General features: G+C 45.6%; 1 protein-coding gene across 2 annotated transcripts in view; it reads right to left on the bottom strand.

The window, feature by feature from the left end:
- Window positions 1-612: 612 nt before the first annotated feature.
- The window catches only part of ASS1 (argininosuccinate synthase 1), a 78,356-nt gene continuing 56,537 nt past the window's right edge, over window positions 613-22,431 (bottom strand). For both annotated transcript variants that reach the window (XM_036752512.1, XM_036752511.1), the window contains exons 12-15: window positions 15,306-15,437; window positions 8,476-8,632; window positions 2,164-2,229; window positions 613-934 (exon numbers count right to left, since the gene is read on the bottom strand). In XM_036752512.1, coding sequence (XP_036608407.1) covers window positions 889-934; window positions 2,164-2,229; window positions 8,476-8,632; window positions 15,306-15,437 — 401 coding nt within the window. In that variant the 3' untranslated portion in view covers window positions 613-888. The remainder of the gene's footprint in view (window positions 935-2,163; window positions 2,230-8,475; window positions 8,633-15,305; window positions 15,438-22,431) is intronic.

The raw sequence follows: 22,431 nt of genomic DNA, 5'->3' as shown, positions 1-22,431 counted from the left end.
TTTAATTAGATGATTATGCTGAGAGCCCTTTTGGCTCACAATCCTATTTTCCTTGGGCAGGAAGGCTCTTTATAATCCTGTGAAGTGAGAATAAGGGGCTATTTCTGATTACCACAGTGAATAATAAACTTCGGGAGGTCATTACCACAAGAGATATCCTGGGCAAGAGTTAGAAATGAATCTCTCAAGAGTTGGGTCCCATTTCTGCTCCTCCTTCACAGGATTTCTATGAGGATCTAATAGGATGTGTCTAGTGCTTTGTGAACCTTAAAGTGATATTCTTATTTCTGAAGAGGATAGACATGTGTCTACTAGGAGAAACTAGAACTGACCTAACCTTTCCTCCTGATGTCCGGTAGGACAGCCCTATCTTCTTGCCTAGATAGCTGGTCCTTCAAGGCCTCAGTTGGCAGCAGGATCCTGGGCTGGACAGGACCCCAAGTCAAAGTCAGGGAAGCCAAGCCTGTATTGTCTGTCAGGCTGAGGAGAGTCCGTGTGAAATTTTGAACTCTTTCTCTCCCGTTGATAGAAGGTACATTCTTTGGCAAAAGGGTGGCCTTCAGAAGTAAGAAAAGGTTGATTGGCTAATTACGAACGTACGATCAAACACTATTCCCAGGAAATAAAGAAACTCTATCCACAGTAGTCTTTTATTATTATGGTTATTATTATTATGGTTGTAATTTCTACTCCATCCTTCCCTCCCCCCCCACCCCCACCCATTGTAGACCACTTCTGTCTGCTTTAGGAACATGAAACAAAGCCTGGCTGAGCTGCAGCCCAGGGGAGTGAGCAACAATCATAAAATGCCAGGACATTCAGTGCCGTTACTTGGGGAGATCAGCAGCGACACGGAGAGCTGCTTCATGTTATTGACGGCTGCTTAGTCTATTTGGCGGTGACCTTGCTCTGCAGACGATGATATTCCTTTAGCCTGTAAACCAGATTAAAAACAAAAAGAGGTAAATTGACAGTAATAACACATATTCAGTTCAATTAATTCAGGTGGAGCTGGGGGCAGCTGTTTGTTAAGATGTAGGTGAAGTTGTCTTTCTTTTCCCTCCTCCTCCTGTGCCCGCCCTCCTCCCTCCCCCTCGATAATGTAATTAATTTATCTTTGGGAGAAAACAGTTCATGTTATTGTTCGGTACAAAGCAGTTAACTGGCAATGGAAAATGAAGAGGCCATTATGAAAATATGTCTTGCTCGATGCAATTTAAAAGGGCTTATCAGGCCCTTATAAAAACACACAATTAAGGGGGCAGCGAGGGGGAGGCTGGGAGGGAAGGATGCTCCCAGGGTCGGCATGGCAATTCTAGGCTCAATATAGCTCCTGGTGCAAACGGACCAAGGGAACCCTAATTGTCTGTAGTCAGTCCTGGAAAGGATGAGCCAAAGGAGGCAGAGAGGAAATATAATATAATAATATATTGTTTATGGGCATGGACTAAGTGGGGGGCATTGTGGTTCTTCTTTCCCACTTCAGAGTCTGTGAAAAGATACGCAGCCATCTTTTCCTACCTTAGAAACAGCCCCGACCAAACTCTCCCATTTGCATTAAGTTCTCTCTTCATATTGTGTGGTGTGTGTGTGTGTGTGTGTGTGTGTGTGTGTGTACGTGCTGGGTGCCAAGGAGCTAAAACCATTTTTGTTGTTCAGTGGTTTCAATCATATCTGACTCTTTGTGACTCCACTGGGGGTTTTCTTGGCAAAGATACTGGTGTAGTTTGCCCTTTACAGATGAGGAAACTGAGGCAAACAGAGTTAAGTCACTTGCTCAGGGTCATACAGCTCGTAAGTGTCTGAGGTCAGATTTGAATTCAGATCTTCCTGACTCCAAACCTGGCTCTCTACCCACTGAACCACCTAGTCACCCCATATCTCTCTACCACTTCCTAATCCCTCCCACCCCCAAGTGCTGAAGATACTGATGAATGCATAGGAGGTGCTCGGCAAATCTGGGCTGCTGAGAGACGGATAGAAGGGAAGACTCTTCCGAGGGTCGATCTTGAGGAAGGGCAGAGGCCCATTTTTCCCTCCTGATTTTGTAGGGATCGGTGATCAGAACCTAATGGTCCAAGCTGAGGAAAGATGTGGACTGGCCCCACAAGAGGCCCCCAGCTCTGCTCCCTCCCGGGCTGGGGCCAGCCCAAACCTACCCACCTGAGGGAATTGATGTTGATGAAGCCAGTGGCATCGGCGGGCTCGTAGTCTCCCTGCACGTTCATGCTGCAAGAAAGAAGAAGAGAAGAGCAGTGAGGGGATCGGAACATCGAACCTCAGCATCACCCCTCCCCCCCAGGGTCAGCCCCATGCTCTGCAGTCCAACCAAAAGTATTTATTAAACAGTTATTATACGCTATCTCTTGGGAACCCAAAGGAAAACAAGTCTCTGCTCCAGTGAGCCAGATGACATATACATAAATAATAACAGCTAATATTTATGTAGCGCTTTACGGGTGGCAAAGCACTTTACCCTTTCCTCATCCGATCCTCACGGCCTCCCTAGGAGGTGCTATTACTATCCCTACTGCACAAATGAGGAAACTGAGGCTAGAGGAGGTTAAGGGACTTGACCAGGGACATCCAAGTAGGAAGTGTCTGAGGTAGAATTTGAACTCAAGTTTTCTTGACTCCAAGTCTACCACTCTGTCCACTGTGGCATTTAACTGCCTAGATTACATCCGAAGCACATACAAGTAACAACAAGTAGCATTCATACGATGCTTTAACGTTTGTAAAGCACTTTGTAAGAGTTTCCCCAAATTGACTCCCAATTACTTTAGCGGACCGAGGCGCTGTCTCATCAGAAGAAGCTCTAGAAGGCAGGATTCCCAGGTTTCAACTCTGTCACTAATTTGCCATATGACCTTGGGGAAATGAGATAATACATACACAAGCATGCTGAAAACTAGAAAGGGCTCTACAAATGTAAGGATTTATTATTGAATATGACGGCCTTGGCCCTTTGTTTGTTCTAAAACTCCCTCTTTGAATTTCGTGTGTGTGTGTGTGTGTGTGTGTGTGTGTGTGTGTGTGTGTGTGTGCTGGGAGCTGGGGAAGAGCAAATAATTCTCCTTTCTGGGATTAGGTGAAAAAGCGTGCCCTCCCCTGCTCCTTTGATGATTTTGTTATTTCTATCTCTCCAGAAAGAAAGTGAACTAAGGTTGTTTTCATACAGTCCTCCCTCCTTTTCACCTCTTTGATTCATAGATGTCCCTTGGAAGGAAGGAAACAAGCATTTATTAAGTGCCTGCTATGGGCCACGCACTGAGCCAAGTGCTTCACAAATATTATCTCGTTTAATCCTCACCACAAATCTGGGAGGGAGGTGATAGCATTTTCATTTTACAGCTGACGAAATTGAGGCAAACAGAGGTTAGGTGACTTTCTCAGGGTCATGCAGCTATTAAGTGTCTGAGGCCACATTTGAACTCAGGTCTTGCTAACTCCAGGCCCAGTGCTCTATCCACTGTGCCGCCAGCTGCCTTTAGGTGCTTTGTTGGCCTTTCTCCAAGACCAGGGCATTCCAGATGTGTGAGGTGTCTCAAGGCTAGAGTGCCCTTTATAGTGCCTGGCACATAGTAAGTGCCTAATAAATGCTTTCTTTTATGCTTAGGCACCTAGTGGAAGGTGTCTGACTCCTTTTCTTCTCTTGTATTTACTTACATATAGCTACCCTTCTTAGACTATAAGCTTCTTGAAGGCAAGGGGAATATGTCGTCATGCAAGTCCATACTTTATATATTCTTTTTTGGAACAGACCCATCATTCCAGTGATGCAGAGAACTGCCTTCTGCTCCCAATGGGGACAGATACCTTTTCCTGCAACTTCCAGTTTTGAAAGGGCAGCTCGGCGGAGCTAGATAGAGCAAGTCACTTAACCCCAATTGCCTCCACAAACAAGACAAAAAAAGAACTTGCAGTCTTAAAAAAAAAGAGTTATCAATTCTTTCTTTGGAAAGACAAGAGTTGAGAGAAAATGAGCAGCCACATTCCTCACACTCCCCAATTATTTCCCTTCCCCTTTGCCCTGTCCTCCTTCCCTCTCATTGCCCACCACAGTTACTGTCTCCAGAAGCCTCTTTCCCAGGCTCTCAGGCTGTGCTGTTTACTTGACTTATGGTGAAGTAATTATACAGGGTGGTTCTTGTTTATTTGATCTCTGAATCATTCTGGACCTCTCTTCTTCCCCTCAACTTTCATTCTGCTTCCTGGGCCATTCCAAACCCCAACCACAGACCTCTTGCCTGCTTTGCCCTTTGGCCTCACTTCCATACCTAATATGGTTTGGGGGTCCAGCACTTGGATCCCCCAAAATAGGACCCCTCCATTCTCTGTAAAACCACTTTCTGGTCTGGCCACTCCTTATCTACTTCCTTTCCTTCCTCCCTCCCCCTTACATTATCATCCCGTGCCTCCCCTTTCCTCAACTCCACCAGTCAAATGCCAATAGATAGCATTCTCTGGAGCAATTTCCACATCTGGAGGAAATTGGTTTCCTTAGTAATAAAGAAACAGCTAAGTCTAAGTGGTTTGCCCAGGCTCACATCATAGCAGTGTCAGATTTGAATCCAAGCCCTGCCTCCAAAGCCACTGTTCTGGCCTCTATATGTTGTCTGCCTCAGGGTGTCTGGAGGACCTTTGTAACTTCTACGACCACCACTGGTCCAGTTTTTGAAACTTACATCGCTCTCTGACCTCTTAATAATAATGATAAATGTCATTAGTCTCATGAATCTTCTTTGATTATGCTTCTGCCTTTGGCACCAACACATCTTCTTGGTCCACTTAGGGGTTGTAGGCTAACAGGACACAGAGCCGACCTCTGGTGCCTGTGCTCTAAAGCTCAGGGGGAACCAAGTGAAGGTTCTAAAAAAGCTAGGACTTAAGACAACTTGTATGAAGTGACACAAGAGTAAGAAGAGCCGAGGCAAGGATTTACACAACTATCACAATAGCAAAAAGGAAAACAATACCGAGAGACTTCAATCGATGCGATCGGCGCAATCAACACACTGACCTATTGTGAAGTATGCCTCTGAGGTGATGGACCATGGGTGCAGAATGAGGCATACATTTTCAAACACGGACAATGTCTTGATTTCTTTTGCTTTGCTTGATTGCACTCATTTGTTTCAAGAGAGGATTCCCTTTGTGGGGGTGGTGGAGAGGGAGTCATTGACAGGTGGCTTGGGGCAGCGGTTTAAAGAAGGTTGACTCTCTTGGTTGTTGTTGCCCATTTATGTAGTGTTTATGTGAAGCTAATAAAAGGCTTTGCTTACTCATTGAAAAAAAAATTGACTTTGTCCCATATTCCTTTGCATCCTGGTGGCAGCCAGCACAGAAGAGGCATTCAGCATATCACAGGATCTAGAGCTGCAAAGACCCTTAGAAATCACACAGCTCAAATCCCTCATTTTAAAGATGAGGAAACTGAGGCCTAGAGCAGTGATGTGACTTGTCCAAAGTCACGGGGGGCTAAGAAACAAAGCCAGGATTTGAACGTCTAGCCCTCTGACTACCAGTCCAGCGCATCCATCCAATCAGTTGCCAGATCTTGCCCTTTCTCCTCCCACATCTCTCGCTTCTTCTTCCTTCTCTCTAATCACAGACACCGCCTTAGAGAGGCTCTCGTAACCTCTTGGTTATATGCCTGTGACTGCTTCCTCTCTGGTCCTCCTCATTCCAGACCATTCTCCATGCTGCAGCCAAGGTGATGTTCCTTAAGCTCAGAACTGACTATGTGGCTCCCCTACTCAGCTTCCCAGGGCCTCTAGAACAGGGGTGGGGAATTTGAGGCCTCAAGGCCACACATGACCCTGTAGGTCTTCAAATGATGCCCCTTGACTGAATCCAAATGTCACAGAACAAATCCCCTTAATAAAAGGATTTGTTCTGTAAAACTTGGACTCAGTCAAAAGGCCCGCACCCAAGGACCTAAAAGGTCACAGGTTCCCTACGCCTACCCTAGGATAAAAATAGAAACATCTCCGTTTATCTTTTAAAGCTCTCCACAACCTGAGTCCAACCTACTTTACTCACCTAACTGGACATCACAGCTGCGTCCTGATTAGTGCAAATAATGAAATTCTCAGAAGTTATCACATGTGTTTGAATTTCACTATTAGAAGTTATAATTATGTAAAATGTAGTCAGTGGTTCCAGCACAGTGGAAACATGCAGTGTGAATCTGAATGATGAGAGTACTTTAGGGAATTCAGTATTTCCACTGATCAAGACTTAGCCGTACTCCCCCATCCTGTACTCTCTGACCCAAACTGGCTAACTCTCTCTCTCCATATCAGATGTTACACACACACACACACACACACACACACACACACACACGTTGTCTCTCTCATTAGAATATAAACTTCCTGCAACTAGGGATTGTTTCATTCTTTGTAGTTTTACCTACAGTACCTACTACAGTGTCTGGCATGTAGGAAGTATTAATAAATGCTTATTATTTGACTAATTGACTCTCCACTACTCCAAGCTTCTGTCTTTTGGGAGGATGAATGAACGGTTTTTCTTCTATCACTTTCTCTGACCTGATATTTGGAATAGGGAATATTCCGATATTCACACCTTGCCTGCACTTGGTGATGTTAACCTGCTCTTCAGCCCCAAACACTGACTCCCCAGCACCACATTTCAGGGAGTACCACGGACTGGAACCTAGACAGAGGCAGGCATTCAGTTCCTCTCCTTTTCTTCCCATAATTCCTCACATATAAATCCTCAGAACAGTTTTTGCCTCTTAGCATTCTCCTTTCTCTCTCCTATAAGTTAATACCAAACAATTTAATAAAACTAGACCCCAAACAGGCCCCTCCCTGATCACTACTGCCAGGCCCTCCCTCCCAAAGATTGGCTAAATCCGGGTAAATGAGTCCCCTAACATGGCCAAAGAGTTCTAACAGCTCATTTCTCAGGAACTGAAAAACCTCTTTTAAAAATTGGAGTGGAGGAGGGGGGGAGAGTGAGGGAGAGAAAGAGTTTACAATGATTTTTTTTTTTACCTCCCCTGACGGTCTACAGAAAACCTCTGTGCTTTTATTTTTGCTCACTCGAGTGGTTCTGACCTGCTCTATAATTACGTTACTTTCTACCCACTGTGCTGCGGCATTTCGAGCCTCCACTACCTCTCGCGGCTTCCTCGCTGGTCCCTGTGACGCTGTCACTCAACGGCTTTCAAATCAGCGATGTAGAAATCAGAAAGAAAAGGAAAATGGTCGGAGACACAGTGAGAATAAATGCTCCTGCTTTTCTCTCTCTCTTTTTTTCCTCCCTTCCCTTTTTACCTTATTCATTTAATCTCCCTGAGTGAGAATGCGAGGCATAATGAAGGGTTGGACAGATTATTAGAAGCTGTTGATTTAGAGGGGGAGGGAAGAAAAAGCCAGAAAGAGAAAGAGAGAAGATAATTTGACATTTACCCTGACTGATCTAAACTGATTCGGTTATATTTATGGCTTATAAAGTGTTTAGAAAGATTGAAGGGGGGGGGGGGAACCCAACACGGCGAAGAAAAGGGAAAGAAAAAAAAATATTGACTGCAAAACAAAACTCGTGCTTTAATTCCCAACTTGCCTTCGTGGAGGCAATAGCTCTGAGTTAAACCAGGGCTCGAGCCTTGGCCCAAACCTGACTTAGCCAGGAAAGGGCTGTGTATGAGTCCTTAGTCCAGCCTGGAGGGGGATCTTGGAGCTTCAACTGGCAGAGAAGAAACTAGTGTGGGGTTAAAATTTTCTTCCATATTTATGTGTTTGCATATGCACAGAATAAAAGGTTCAGCGTGGGATGGCTTCCTTTGCTTCTTATCAACCCCAAGCAAAGAAGCTTCAAGATTGTTGGGGATGTCTAACATATCTGGGGGCTCCATCCTTAGCTCTCTCTTCCAAGGTCAGACCTCTGGGCCAGTCCACAGGAATGGGTGAGATTGGGGACAGCAATCTCCTGTAGGGGAGAGTTTGGTTCCTCTAACTGTGAAAGGGCCCAAAGTCTTTCCTAACATTGTTCAAAGATACTATTCGGTTCTGTCTCTACTATCCAGTCCCTTGCGGGTTTTCACAAGGTAAGGGGCTTCAGAAAAATGAGTAAATCTTCCTACTCCAAGATGGGGGAAAAATGATTCCAATATGAAGAGATGCAAAAGAAGTAGGGAAAAATTTAAGCCCAGAGGGAGATGGACTCCAATGGAGAAACCAAGATAGAAGCTTCCAGTGAAAGGAACAAAGACTACAATGGAGTTCAGTCACTCAAAGAACAGTCAATCAGGAGAGGAAATGGAGCTGAGACTCCTGGTGATTGGGTGTTACCTTGAACTTGAATCCTGGTCGCCTAAGGATTGGAGGTGAGTATATCATGAGGGAGTGAGCCTTCTTTTATTCAGAAAGCTGAGGATGGGGATGAGGGAGGGGTAGAGCAGGGATCAAAAAAGATGTTGCCCATCTGCCCACTACTTACCTCACCAGCTCTTCATTGTACAACGATTGGGGAGATTCTCGGCCAAGGATGTAGACCTGGCCCTTGAAGACAGACACCTGGACCTTGCCCTCAACCCCTTCCTGAGACTTGGCAATGCAGTGGCGGATAAACTCGCACTCTGGACTGTGCCAGAAACCTGGAGGGGGTGAGATGAAGGGGTAAAGCACTCAGCTTTGGTCAGGATGCCACACCCCCCGAACCCCACTGTTCATCCTCCCAGCTCTGTGCAAGGAGAAGGCCTGGATGGTGCCCCAGCTCAAGGGACGGAACCTACCAGGATTTTCCATGCAGTCTCTGCAAGGAATTGTTACTTTAATGAGTCTCATTCCCTGTGCAAATGGTAGAGACTAGAAGTTGGTCTTAATATCCCTTCTTACCATCTTCTCTCCACTCACAGAAATCTGATGGAGGTGGGTGAGGAATGGTAGAGGGAGAGGGAAAAGAGACAGATGCAAAGTACTAAAGTATAAAAACTGCAAAACATTACACCCATGTTATAGATTGCCCTGTGTCTCCATAATTAGCGTTGGTTCGTGGTAATACCTGTTTCCACTGATTATTGAATACCTTTTTGTCAAACACCCATGGTGGGTTCAGCCCTGTGCTGGGCACTGTGGAAGAGACTGAAAATATAGTCTTCTATTGCTACGTTAAGGACCTCGCAGTCTGAATGAGGAGAGACTGCTCATGTGCAACCACCAAGGAAAATATGATTAAGTGCTAGGCTGGGTTACTGGCTTGACAAAGACTAGGAGTCAGAGAGGAAGCAGGAGAAATGGAGAGGGGCTGAACCAGCCTGGGGAGGCTTTCAGGAAGGGTAGGGCAGGAGTTAGAGAAGGAGGCTGGAGAGAAGGCATTCTAGATGGGAGGAACAGTACAAGGAGATACTCAGACTAGAACACACACAGTGTATACAGGGGCCAATGAGAAATCACAGAGCCATGATTCTGGAAGGGGATAAAAGAGGTCAGCTGGTTTAATCTCTACCTGGAGAAGGAACTCCCACAACATCCCTGACAGTTCTGCTTTAAAGCCCTGCAGGGACCGAGGACTTGAGGATGATAGTAACTTTTATATAGTGCTGTTTGCTTGTCGTTGAGCTGAAATTGATTTTTCTGGGACTTCATCCCATTGGTCCTAGTTCTGCCTTTTGGGGCTAATGCAAGTACATCTACCTGATGACCAGCCTACAGAAGGTTGGATTTTTTGTGGGGGGAAGGCAGGGCAATTGGGATTAAGAGACTTGCCCAAGGTCATACAGCTAAGCAAATATGTTAAGTGTCTGAAGCTGAATTTGAACTCAGGTTCTCCTGACTCCAGGGCCCCGTGCTCTACTCAATACGCCACCTAGCTGCCCCTGCAGAATGTTTGGAGAGACCAATGATGAGAACAGGGAACAGCATGTGGGGCCAGGGGGCAATCAGAGGGCCTTAAATGTCAGGAGTTTGGACTTCTGTGTCAGGCTGGAGTGCCAGAGATATCTGTTTATGATACTGACAGCCTCGTTGACTTTACTTGCATGAGGAAACACTGGGTTCAAATCCCTGATTCCATCATTAACTATGGTATCTTGGACCAATTGCTTCATTTCTAGGCCCCAATTTCCTCATCTGTCAAATGGGAGGAAGTTCTCAATCTGTCATCTTATTAATCTTCAGAGGCTTCTCTTTATTTCAACATTTTCCTGTTAGTAATAGTAGGAGAAGAGGAGGGGAGAAGGAGAGAGAAGAAAGTAAATGAGAGGAAAGAAAGAAGAGGGGGGAAAAGGGAAGGTGATGAGATAAATGAAGAGAATGAAGGATGGAGAGGAGAAAATTCCAGGCTGGGTGAAGAACCAGCTTTTTGGCTGTTTTCTCAGAGAACCATTCATTGGAGGAGAAAGCCTCTGGCCCACATCCCAGGCCCCAGGAGTCTCCAGTGCTGAACAAGAGCTCAGGGGCCAGCGAGCTGACCTGGGGCCTTTATCAGAGCAGGAGATCAGGCTCCATATGGCCCAGCAGCCTTTCAGGTGGGCTCACCTTCCTCACTCCTTTACAGAGTAACCTTATTCTAGCAAGGCCATCTCCACTTTCTTCCTGCCTCTCTCAGCAGGTTTCATGGAGAGGTGTGACAGGCACACCTGTCTGTCTGAACTCCCATTGTCATCAGGACTTCCGTCTGTGCCCTGCTGTGGGGTTCCCCTCTACAATCCCCCATCCAAGGGGTGTAATAGTAATTAAGGTGGGACTTTTTGCTGCTGACCTTTAATGATTCTGGCCTTTGTTTGAATGGGGCAGATAAAGTGGGATGTTTTTGTATTTCTCAGCACTGAGACAATTGGGAGCCATTGATTTGTATCTGATTTGATAGTGGGGGTGGGGAACTTCTCCACACCCAGCCTGGGTGAGGTCAGGACCCTCCTGGCACACAGCTTAGTGTTCTCACTTGGAGCTCTGAGCCACAGCAGGCGTGGCGTGTGACTCTGGGCCAGCCTTTCTAATGAGCACCCCGGCTGTACACCCAGATGTTGATAACTACGAATTGTATTTGGTCTGTTGTTGGTGGATCTTACATTCCCACAGAAGCTGCTGACTGGATTGTTAATACAGGGTGTGACTTCATTCCTGCTCCCCTGAATAGAATTTTCTCCAAGTGATAAGCTTCAGTTTAGTTTACAGTCACACAAGGGACTTGAGAGGGACTTCAGGGAAAGCAGGGATGGGGTTGGGGGGACCTGAGCAGCAAAATCAGGGGACACAGTAGCTTTTCTCTACTGACTGACCCTGATGGATTGTTCTGGGAAAATCACAAGATTTACAGTTTTCTAACGCTTCCCTTACAACAATACTAAGATTGACACTTCTATAATTCTTCCCTTCCTGTGAGGTAGGAAGGGTAGGTTGAGTGGGAGGCCATGCCCAAGCCGGCACCCTTACTTTCACTGAATGCTGGTAGCAGGCGCCTGGTAGAATCATAGCATGATCGGACACAGAATTCTGGGCCTTAGTGCTGGGGCCAAAGGCCAAATCTGGCCTTCCGCCTGTTTTTGCACAGCCCATGAGCTAAGGATAGTTTTTACATTTTAAACTATAACTGTATTTACAATAGGAGTTTAGTGCAACTCGATTTTAAACTGTAAGAACCATCCTAGCTGGTGGGCCATACAAAACCAGGCAGCAAGCAAGATTTGGCTTGGGGGCCGTAGCTTGCCAACCTAGCCTAGTATGCTTATCTTACAGACGTAGAAACCTGTTGCCCCAGAAAAAATAAAGCGACTTGACCAGAGGCAGGACCAGAATCCCAGTTTTCTAATTTCCATTCAGATTCTCTTCCCATCACTTTACACTAACTCTATAGGAATAGGCAAATAAGTTCTCAGACCCCGCTGGCCCACCCACCCAAAAACACCCAAGACCGAGGGCCATGGCTTACACTGGAGGGGACTCATGGCCTTCTTGGGAGCAGGCCTTTAACTAAATAAAGATAATTAGCTCATTAAGTTCCTAGACCTGGAAGAAAGGCAGAGAGATGAAGAAAGGAGATAGAGAGACAAGGAGAAAGAGACTGTCTTTAAGTGTCTACAAGTGGCCACCAGCCTCGTGTTTATCTCTCTGATCTCTCCCAAGCAGGTGTCATCCTAAAGCCCAGCTGTGAAGAGAGAAACTAAGAGGGGTTGCTAGGGTAAAAAGAGACAGCTGGGAGGTGGGGTGGGAGAAGACTGGACCTTGGATGGCTCAGAGAAGGCTAGGGAATCTAGGACACAGCCGACTAAATTTGCTACGGCTATTGAAATTATTTGCATCGTTTTCAATCTTAATGCTTGGTTAGACTGAGTCATAGCTACAGAGGCACCCCAGCACCAATGCACACAGACAAGTCTCCTCTCCCAAGTGAATGACAGAAATGCTTTATTACTCAGCTGAATTTTGGCTTTTTGAGGGAGTTGATTCCCCATCCCTTGGTCTTTTCTCTTATCAAAGTCTAACTGTGATGAAGTGGAGGAAAGGAGACCATTTCTTTCATTGGGGGCTGCTGCTTGAGAGGGGAGCCTTGGAGGATCCCAAGATGATGAGCCCATCAGTGACCCATCCTTCCATAAACAAGGCAGACCAGTGTAGGCAGGGCTAGTGGAGGAGTCCTGGGGCCTGGGCCTGTGGAACATGGCGGAGGGGGGGGGGAAGCAGGGGGCATGGAGGGAGGACTTGTTTAGCCTTTTGCTAAGCAGAATCTCAGTTTCCCCATTTGTAAAATGAGGGTTCCCCTATGATGAATGCCGTGCATGGCAGGATGAGATGTTTAAATTCGTAGAAATCAAAACCCAGAACCATGGAATGTCAGAGCTAGGGAAGACAGCATGGTGTATCAGGAAAAATACTAGATTTGGCTTCAGAACAACTGAGTTTAAATCCTGCTTCTGACACAAACTGTATGAACTGGGATAAGTCACCCACCTTTCTAGGCCTCTGTTTTCTCATCTGCAAAACAGGAGGGTGAAACTCAATTCATTTTAAGGTCCCTTTCAGTTCTAAAGCCTCTGTACGGGGTCTTAGAGACCCTAGTTATCTGTGACCCTAGATTGAGAGCCAGACAGAATCTGAGAGGTTCTAGTCCAACCTTTTTTTAACAGATGAGGAAACTGAGGCCTGGAGATACAATTACTTTCTCAAGGTCAGTGAGTCAGAGTCAGAGCTAGGGCTGGGTTTCCTGATGCCCTGTTCCTTCCATTACTCTCATGAAGCTCTCTCTGATCACCAAGCATCAGCTGTTATTCTACAGAGTAAGGACTGTCTGCTTCACTCCCTAGCTTCGAGAAGATAGGGAGAAGACCCAGACACTGGGGATGCTGGGGTCCAGCTGGAGCTGCCACTCAGACTTAAATAAGCCCCCTCTAACTCACTGCTCCCAAATTAAAAAACCCACTGAATGATTTCCTCTCCTAACTTCTCAGATGGAAAGAGGCTAGGAGGGGGGAGATCAGGGAGAGAAGGAAGTCAGGAGGATCCACGCCTACCTCCTTCGAAACTCTTTCAGCAGCTTCTCAAACTCCAGGTGCTCCCGCCCCCAATTCCTGCTCCTTACTCCCCACCAATTGCCTTAATGATGCTCCCACTTTGTAACCAAAATCCACCTTTCAACATTTAAATCCCATGGAGCAAACGAGGTTGGTGGGAGACAATGGCATTTAAACACCTGGCCCATACCTGGGAGGAGGGGGGGGCCAAGGCAGGGGAGTGCTTGGCTTCAAAGCTGCCTTCAAACAATGAGGAGAAAATAAACCCAACTAGCAATCTCTAATGCCCTTAAACTCTGAGACGAGTTACAAAGATTATGTGGTTTGAAAAGAAAACAAAAATGGGGAGAAAGAAGAGATGCTAGAAACAAGCTCTCTCTCTCTTTCTACTGATCATACCTTGCTTGTGACAGGGCAAGGCTTTCTGCAGCCCTAAAAACATCTGACCCTCCTGTCTGGTCAATGAGTCAGTTCCTGCCTCCCTGAGATGCCAAAGGGTGGTTTGGAGAATGTTGGCTTCACCGGTTAGGGATTTACCCGCACATCCTGGATCATAGAACTGTGGAATATTAGGGCTGGAGGAGACTAGTTTCCATCTAATCCAATCCCTGCATTTTACTGGTAAGGAAACTGAGGCCCACAAAGGGAAATGAGGTCACCCTCAAGTTAATTTCCTTCTGTAATGCACTTTGGAACCTTCATCCATGAACTTATCTAAACCTTTGTGAATCAAGTTTATTGAACTCCATTTTTTCTTTTGCCCAGAAGCATGATGTAATGGAGGGAGCTCAACAGTATGGGTCAGGAGACCTGAGTTCAAGTATACCTGTGGGAGCTTGGGAGGGTTCCATACCCTCCCCAAGCCTGTTTCTCCTCTAGAAAATGAGAAGGGAAATATGATCTCTAAGGTCCTTTCCAGCCCTAATATTTTATGATTGATGGTCTATGTTCTAAAGTCTCTCCCAGATCTAATATTCTATTTTCTAAAGGTTGTTTTTAGTTATGATAATCATGGCTCTAATGTTTAGTCTCTTGGGGTACAATTTCTATACGTTCATTCCTTAATGGATGGGGGGATGGCATTTTGTTCTTTTTTTCAAACTAACTCTTCAAGCCCCTCAAACCCCTTTCTTCCCACTCAGTTTTAATATTCTAGGTTCTGGGGAAGTACAGAGGCCAAGTTCCCTCCCTCTGTTTCCCACTCCTTCCAAGATACATTACTCTTTCCCATATCCCACCCTCCCAACCTTTCTGACTCCCATTTGATAAGAATCAGGGTTCTTGAAACCACATGGAGACTCCAGAAGCATGAGCTGCTCCAACTTCGGTCAGGGATATGAATGCCAAATTGGAAGAACCTTACCACAGCCTGATACTGAAAGGAATCAGTGGTGCTCTCCCACCTGCTTTCCCTTGCCTGAAACCTAATCCCAACATCCTGAACATCACAGAATTCTAGATCTGAATCTCAGGTGTCATCCTGTCCTACCCACTGATTTTAAAGATAGAAAAACTGAAGTCCAGAGGAGAAAGGTGACTTACCCAAAATGATTCAACAAATTAGTGACAAACCTGAGGCTTCAGCCCAGGTCTGTCCACCAAACTAAACTGCCACCTCTATCTCTAAACATCCCAAAATGCCCACAGCTTTCAACCAAGAATCCTCATCTCTCCCTATCCAACTAATACATCTTGAAAAGGTGGTCAAATGTGAAGGGGCTGGGAGGAGGTAGGAGGGCAAGTCCCTGTAAGGAAGGTAGCCATTTTGTTTGAAAGAAGTCCAAAGATGGGGGAGAATGGAGGAGGGAGGCATACGCACCATTGTACACCAATTCGGAGAATTTCAAGCCTAGGCCCTGTTTGATTTTACGCACTTCTCGATCCATGGTGAAAGCCTCAATGTCTAAATGAGCATGGTAGAGGATCGTTCCCGCTGGGGTCTCGTAGATACCTAGCCATTTTTCCAGGCAGGGGGAAAAAGAGAAAAAAGACACAAACGCATGAAACCCAAACTGTCAGCAAATGACAAAAAAATAATGACTTCTCTGACAAGAGAAACGCCAGTCGGACCCATTCACTCCCAGCTTGTTGCAAAATGCATCTGTCATTATACTCATGCTGGGGCCAAGACAGTCCACTCCGCACCTTGTGGAGAAAATGTCTAGATTTTCCTCTTTGAAGGGGCTCTCTGACGATGCTAAATGACAGGGTTTTGGAGCAGCCCCCCTTTACTCCCCCCAAAGCATGCCCACTGGTCTGCAGCTGAAAACCTGTAATTAAATGAGTGATGGTAGAGCGTGGGCCCATGGATACAGGGCCCCAAATATCCCTTCCTCCCCTCTGCCAGTGAAAAGGAGAAGGGGGCCGGCAGGAGAAAATACACAGACATGAATGCATATAATGTACATGTTGCTGTTCAGTCGTTTCAGTCATGTCGGACTCTTGGTGACCCTATTTGGAGTTTTCATGGCAAAGACACCAGAGTGGTTTTCCATTCCCTTCTCCAACTCATTTATAGGCAAATAGGGTTAAGTGACTTGCCTAGGGTCACACAGCTAGTAAGTGTCTGAGGCTGGATTTGAACTCAAGAAGATAAGTTTTCCTGATTCCAAGATCAGTGTTCTATCCACTGGACTACCTGGCTGCCTTTCAATGTATACATACATATATATACATACAGATACATATATATAAAATGTGTGCATGTATATGTATATCTATACCTATCTATCTATCTATCTATCTACACAATAACCCATGGGTTGATGGGTGGTAAAGTGGATAGAATACTGGATGTGAGTTCAACTCTTCCCCCAAACATTTATAAGCTCTGTGACCCTGAGCAAGTTACTTAACCTTCCTCGACCTCAGTTTCTACACCTGTAAAATGGGGATAAGAACAGTCTCTTCCTCACAGGATTATTGTGAGGATGCAAAGTGCTTTACAAATTTTAAAGCATTACAGAAACGTTCGCTGTTATGATGAGGAGGGAAGGAGATAAACTCAATTCCGGCTTCCACTGAAGCTAACACACTCCAATTTCCCTCCTCGGCTCTTTCAAAAAATCACAAAATGTAAGCACTAGAATGGCCCTTAAAGGTCATCGTGCCCGACTCCATTTACAGGTGAGGAGACTGAGGCCCAGAGAAGGGCCTTGCTCAGTGTCACAGGGCCAGTCGACCGTTCCTTCCACCTCACAACACTGCCTCTCGTGGCTTTTGTCCAAAAGTAATAACATGCTGATGTAGATGTGACGGTACCTTGAAAAGCAGGAGACAGTACAACCTTGGGAAAAGATGATGCTGTTATATTAATAACAATAATGGTGGTATTTATCCAGCACTAGGCTAACATTCTAAGAGTACAGACAAGTCGCCGGCCCTCTTAGGGACTCTGTCTCATGATCTATAAAAAGGAAATTATAATCCCTGCTTTACCTGCCTCAGTATTTCTGTCAAAAATAAATGAGAGAACGGGTTTTAGGGAAAATGTGCCCCCTGCCCCGCCCCAAAAGTACAAAGAGCTATAAACTACAAGGTACTACTATTACTACATTTTTAAAACCTCGCTACATCCGATAGTATTAACTCTACTAACAGGTTTTGTTGACCAAGTAAGTGACAATTTTTGACTGCTGAGAAGGAAATCTAGTGATAATGATGAAATATTGTAAACTGATGCTATGTAACTGTTATGGCTTAAAAATTGACATGAATATGGCATAAACTCATGTGAAAACTATGGCTGTCATCCGAGCACTAGGTCTGAATCCTCCTTCTGATGTTTACTAGCTGTGTGACCAAGGGCAAGTCATTTAATCCTCCCAAACCTCAGTTACCCAATCTGTGAAACGGGGATAACAATAATACCCATAATAGTTACCTCATGGGGTTTTTGTGAGAATCAAACTTATCAGTGTATATAAAATGCTTTGTCCAACCCTAAAGTACTACGTAAATGTCAGCTGTTATGAATAATTAGCAATAATGTCATATTATTATTACCATGTAGAATATATAATATTAGTGTATTAAAGCATATAATAATAAGTGCACGAGACTAGGCTTTTTGAATTCTTCAGAGAAAATGCCTAGCTCATAAAGGTCCGGGCCCAATTTCTGGACTCTGCCACATGAATCACAGCATCACAGAGCTGGAGAGACCTTAAATAGCAACATTTCAACCCTTCATTTTACGTATGAGGAAACTGAGGCCCAGAAAAGGGAGATAACTTGAGGTGATCAAGTTAATGCCAAAGATGGGACTAGAACTCGGGTCTCCTGACTCCAAGTTCAGGGCTTTTTCTACTCTAACTATGATCTCTCTTCTCCTGGATGTCAGAGCCACAGACCCAACCCCAGTGGCTGAGAAGTTCTAATAGCCAGGATGCTGAGTTCTCAGGCCTAGCTTCAGGGTCCAGAGTCAGAAAAGAGAGAAACCATAAATTCCCATCTGAAATCTTCAAATTTTGTATTTTCTACCTGAGACTAAAGATTCTCAAGCCATGTCCACATGCTCTTCCAATGGTCCAGAAAGGTCAGGGTAGGGGCAGGATCAACCCTGTTTCCCAAGTGGGGAAAAGGGAGTTCAAGAGAAAGGAAATTTCTTGCCAAAGGCTGGAGTATGAGACTGGAAGAGGCCTCAAGGCTAGCCCCCACAGAAGGAACCCTGCCCCATCAGAGGGACCATGGCCAGTGGGCAGTATTGGGAGAGGAGAGGGCTGGCAGCTCTGAAGGCCTGCAGAAACTGTCCTCGGAGGTGGATGTCTGATGTACTCTTTCCCTAGCAGCAGGGCATTTGAGGGAAGATTCAAAGGGGGAGAAAAGTCAGCTACAAAACACATCAACACAATTAATATTCCTACTCCTTTCCTTAGAAGGTGTTAAAGTTAATTGTGACTGATCAAAAAGCTTGTTTTTGGAGCTGCTGCTTGTGTGTGTGTGTGTGTGTGTGTGTGTGTGTGTGTGCATACGTGCACACATTAAAAAAAAGATCTCCCCTCTGTTCTCCACAGGGGGTGGGTTGCAGATGATTTCTGTGTTTCTTCTGGGGGAAAAAAATAAATTTAAAAAAAAATCCATGACAGAAACCTGATGCTAAGAGACTATAGATTTGGGGCTTTTGACAGTCAGCGTATGAACCACTGCGCAAAAGGAAGAAGGAGATGACAGCTGAACCTCTGGTGTCGCCGTGGAAGAGACAACAGACATCTTCAAAGTGACATTCGAAGCGTCTCCAAGTGTCTATTTTCATCTCTCCGTGTTTACAGGAAAAAGACAGGGGTGTCAGCATTTGTGACTAGAGGGCCTTCAATCACACCATAATTACTGTGGAGGAGGGGAATTGGGGAGGAGGAGAGTGGACTGGGAAAGAGTAGGGATACAGACAGCTGTTTCTGCTTAAAATGTCCTCATTTGTAACTGCTACTGCCAGTTTAGCGCCAATTGAGCAATTTCCTTGTATTGACTAGGATCTGTCCATTCAATTGGGGGTTGGTAGTTTGGGCCTCCATGCCAGCACCAGGAGCTCCCACTTCCACCCCGCCATCCTGCGGTGGCCTGGAGCTATGGTAAAACAAAATCCAAAGGCTGGTTCTTGTGGGGAGGAGACTGAGTGTTCTGGAGGAGAAATGTACCCTTTTGCATCTCCCCTATCCCCACCTGAGCTGCCAGGCAGAGCATGGAAGCATATCAAGCAGTGTTGGAGGGATAAGGAGGAAAGGTGTGGCTCTACGGGGAGGGGCAGAGTGAGATGGGTGCCTTCTCTCTGGATGTCTGGCGCAGCAGGGGTAGAGGGGTCCTGATGGGAGGTAGGGAGAACGAAGCTGGGTCCTGGGTTCTTACCGGGATCCAAATCTAGGGATTTGGATCCTGTCTGAAGGAAGGGGAAGACTAGGCCTCTCAGACATATTCCTTGCTTTATCATTCTCCTCTAGGTCCCCCACTTTGATTCAAGCAACCTCAGTCACAAGAACCACAGAAGAATCTAAGACTCGAAGGGTAACACACAGGCTGGGGAAAGCTGTAAGTGTAAGAGTGTGTATGTGTGCACATGGGGGGTGGGGGGTTGTTTTGGGTGGAATCGGCAATGTTTTATGGTAAAGGGAGAGTGAGTGACAGGAAAGGAGCCTCTGAGTCAGAGGAAAGAAGGGATCAAAAGAGTAAACTAGAAATCCTAGACCAGAGAGTGCAAAGTGGGAGTAGAGAGAAGGAGCAGGAGACCAGAGAACAGCGGGGAAGGCAGAACTGGAGAATGAGGAGGATTTAAAAGGGAAAGAAGACAGTGGAAGGAAGGAAAGACAAAGTAAGGCAAGCAGAAGCAGGAGAGAACACAAACCCTTCTCTCCCCCGTCTCTTCTCTTCCCCCCACTGATTTCATTTACTCCACTTAATTAGCCCCCCTCCAGAGTTAAAAAGATAATTTGATAATGAGGATGTGAAAAGACACAATATTCAGGAAAGCAACTCCATTTGTAACCTTCTGCGCCCCTGCCAGCCCAGCCAAGTGAGCCCTGAGCTCACTGTCACCAGCAGCCCCACGGTCAGGGGTACCCCCAGCAACCCAGTGACCCCACTCTGAACCTTTGGACAAGAAAGAGCCCAGCCCATGAGACCACGGGCTCCCCAAGCAGAGCCTGGGACAAGCCCACTGGCCAGCCCCTCCCTTCTGTCTCCCTGACATCAGTCTTTAATGAATTTTCAATTACAAGCCTTGTAAAATCAATACAAATGAATTTTTTTCCATGTTAGGTTCTGGACAATAGCTTCATCCAGACACTGCCCTCAGTGTAACTGACGATTAACCAGTTTCTCTCATTGCCTTACACACTTAATAAAAGCCCCTGCATGGCCGGAATCAGGCACAGCCACATTAATTTATAGTCTTTCTAGTTCATCAGCTGATCAGCTAGCTAGCTGGGAAGGAACTAGGCTGGCAGAGAGAGGTTTGTGGTTTTTTTTAAAGGTGAAAATAGCCCCAAACTAGTTCCTATCTCCCCAACCTTTCTCTTCTATAACCATGGCCTCAGCTATTTCTCAACCCAGGAAGTGCCAGGGCCTATATACAACCCTGTTCCATAGTACATTAGAACTGTGGAAGATCCCTCAGAGACGATTCATCTAGTCTAATTACAAAGAGGGAAACTGAGGCCCATGGGCAGGAAGGAGCTTGGCTAAAGTCATACAAATGAATTAATAGTAGTTAGCGACCTTGCTTTCCATTTTTAGAGTACTAGCCCAAATTCCATGCCTCCAGGGCAACCTTCCCTTCAAAAGAATGGGCAAGTACCTGGACCTTGTTTGGGAAACATGTCCCCTTGGCCCTAGACACTCAGTCCAGTAACCTGACCTAGAGGGGAAGGGTGGTCCCCACAGTTATGGGGGATGGGAGGTAACCCAAATTGCCTGTTTCTCCTTTTCTGCTACTGTGGATACTTTCAAGCTGCCCACTTCAGAAAGTACAGAGAAACCCTAGCTGCCCCACACACTAGCCTGTGTCTTTGGCTTCTTGCTTTACTAACATGTTTGTAAATGGGTCATCTCATTTCTTCTTTGGGGTGCTGTTGAGGGAGGGAGATGGTACAGACTTGGGAGCAGGTGGTTGTTGGCCATAAGCAACCTACCTGCCATAAAGGGCAGGTCTAGACAAAGGGACATTGAATCAGATGTTAATGTGGGCAAAACAAAGGTAGAAAAGGATAAAAGAGGACAGCTAATTAGTCATAGCCTTAGCCAGCTACAAATTAGATAGAACTTCCCCAGAGGTATTAAATTAGGTTGTTTCTCATGGATTGTGGAGTCTATGGGAAAAAAAGAAAGCTAGCCCTACAAACCAAAGAGAAAATGATGCCATTTCCTCAGTTTCTCCTCCCTCTTGCTCACTGCATCCCTTCTCATATGTACGGAAGAGCCAACAGTAGCCTTCAAGTCTTCCGAATACTGTCATAGAAGTAAAATTGGAATTGCAAGGACCACTGAGATAATCCAGACCAGGGTTTCTTAACCTGGGATCCATGAACTTAAAAAAAAATCATTTGATAACTGTATTTCAGTGTAATTGGTTTCCATTGTCATTGAGTGGTTTCAGTCATGTCCGACTCCTGATCCTATCAGTCATACACACAAATATAGTAAACGCAATTGGGTCTTTTCCCAGGACACCACATTTAGTGAGGATTAATAGGATTTAAAAGTCCTTCATCAGAGCTTAGACTTTAGTGAACAAAAATAATTATTTGAAATAGGAAGCTACTAGATGGTGAGCTGGGCTGAGTTGATAGTCCCCCATCAACAGGGATCTCCCTAGCATCGGTTTTATGTTGGTATCCTAGGGCCTCTGTCTCTGTCTCTCCACTGTGTGTCCTACTCTTTCCCCTCTATCTCCAACCAAACGAGGGCCTGCTTCATGCCACTTGTCCTGGGGGCAAAAATCCTAGTTACACCTCTGACTGCATGCACTTTCAGGCTGTTTGATTAGCAGTAGGGTTAAGTCTTCCACACTCTTGTCCAGGTACTGAAGTCTACAAGACCTCGGTTTGAATCCCTCCTCAAGCACTTACTAGCTTTATGACCTCAGTAAGTTATTTTACTTTCCTCTACCTCAGTTATCTCATCTGAAAATGGGGATAATAATAGCACCTGGCTCCACAGGGCTGTTGTGGAGAGCAAAGGAGCTGATGTATATAACAGATTTTGCAAAGTGCTATACATATGTTAGCTTTTCCCACCATTAGCAATAGCATACATTCTGGGGAGGGTTGAGCTTGTGATTGGAATGGAAGGCTCCATCTGTAGGGGTTCACCGGGGACCAAGGTTAGTAGCTCAGTCTTGATCCAGCATTTGATTCGAAGCAGTTCAACAATTAATTGATTAAGTATTTACCAGGTATCGGATACAAATAGATATCATTGATTTGAACTGAACTGAATGTTGGGCAGCTCTTGTT

The sequence above is a fragment of the Trichosurus vulpecula genome, chromosome 3, assembly GCF_011100635.1.
Source record: "Trichosurus vulpecula isolate mTriVul1 chromosome 3, mTriVul1.pri, whole genome shotgun sequence".
NCBI classification, from domain to species: domain Eukaryota; kingdom Metazoa; phylum Chordata; class Mammalia; order Diprotodontia; family Phalangeridae; genus Trichosurus; species Trichosurus vulpecula.
The sequence above is the reverse complement of the archived record's forward strand: the minus strand, read 5'-3'. Positions and strand labels throughout refer to the sequence as shown.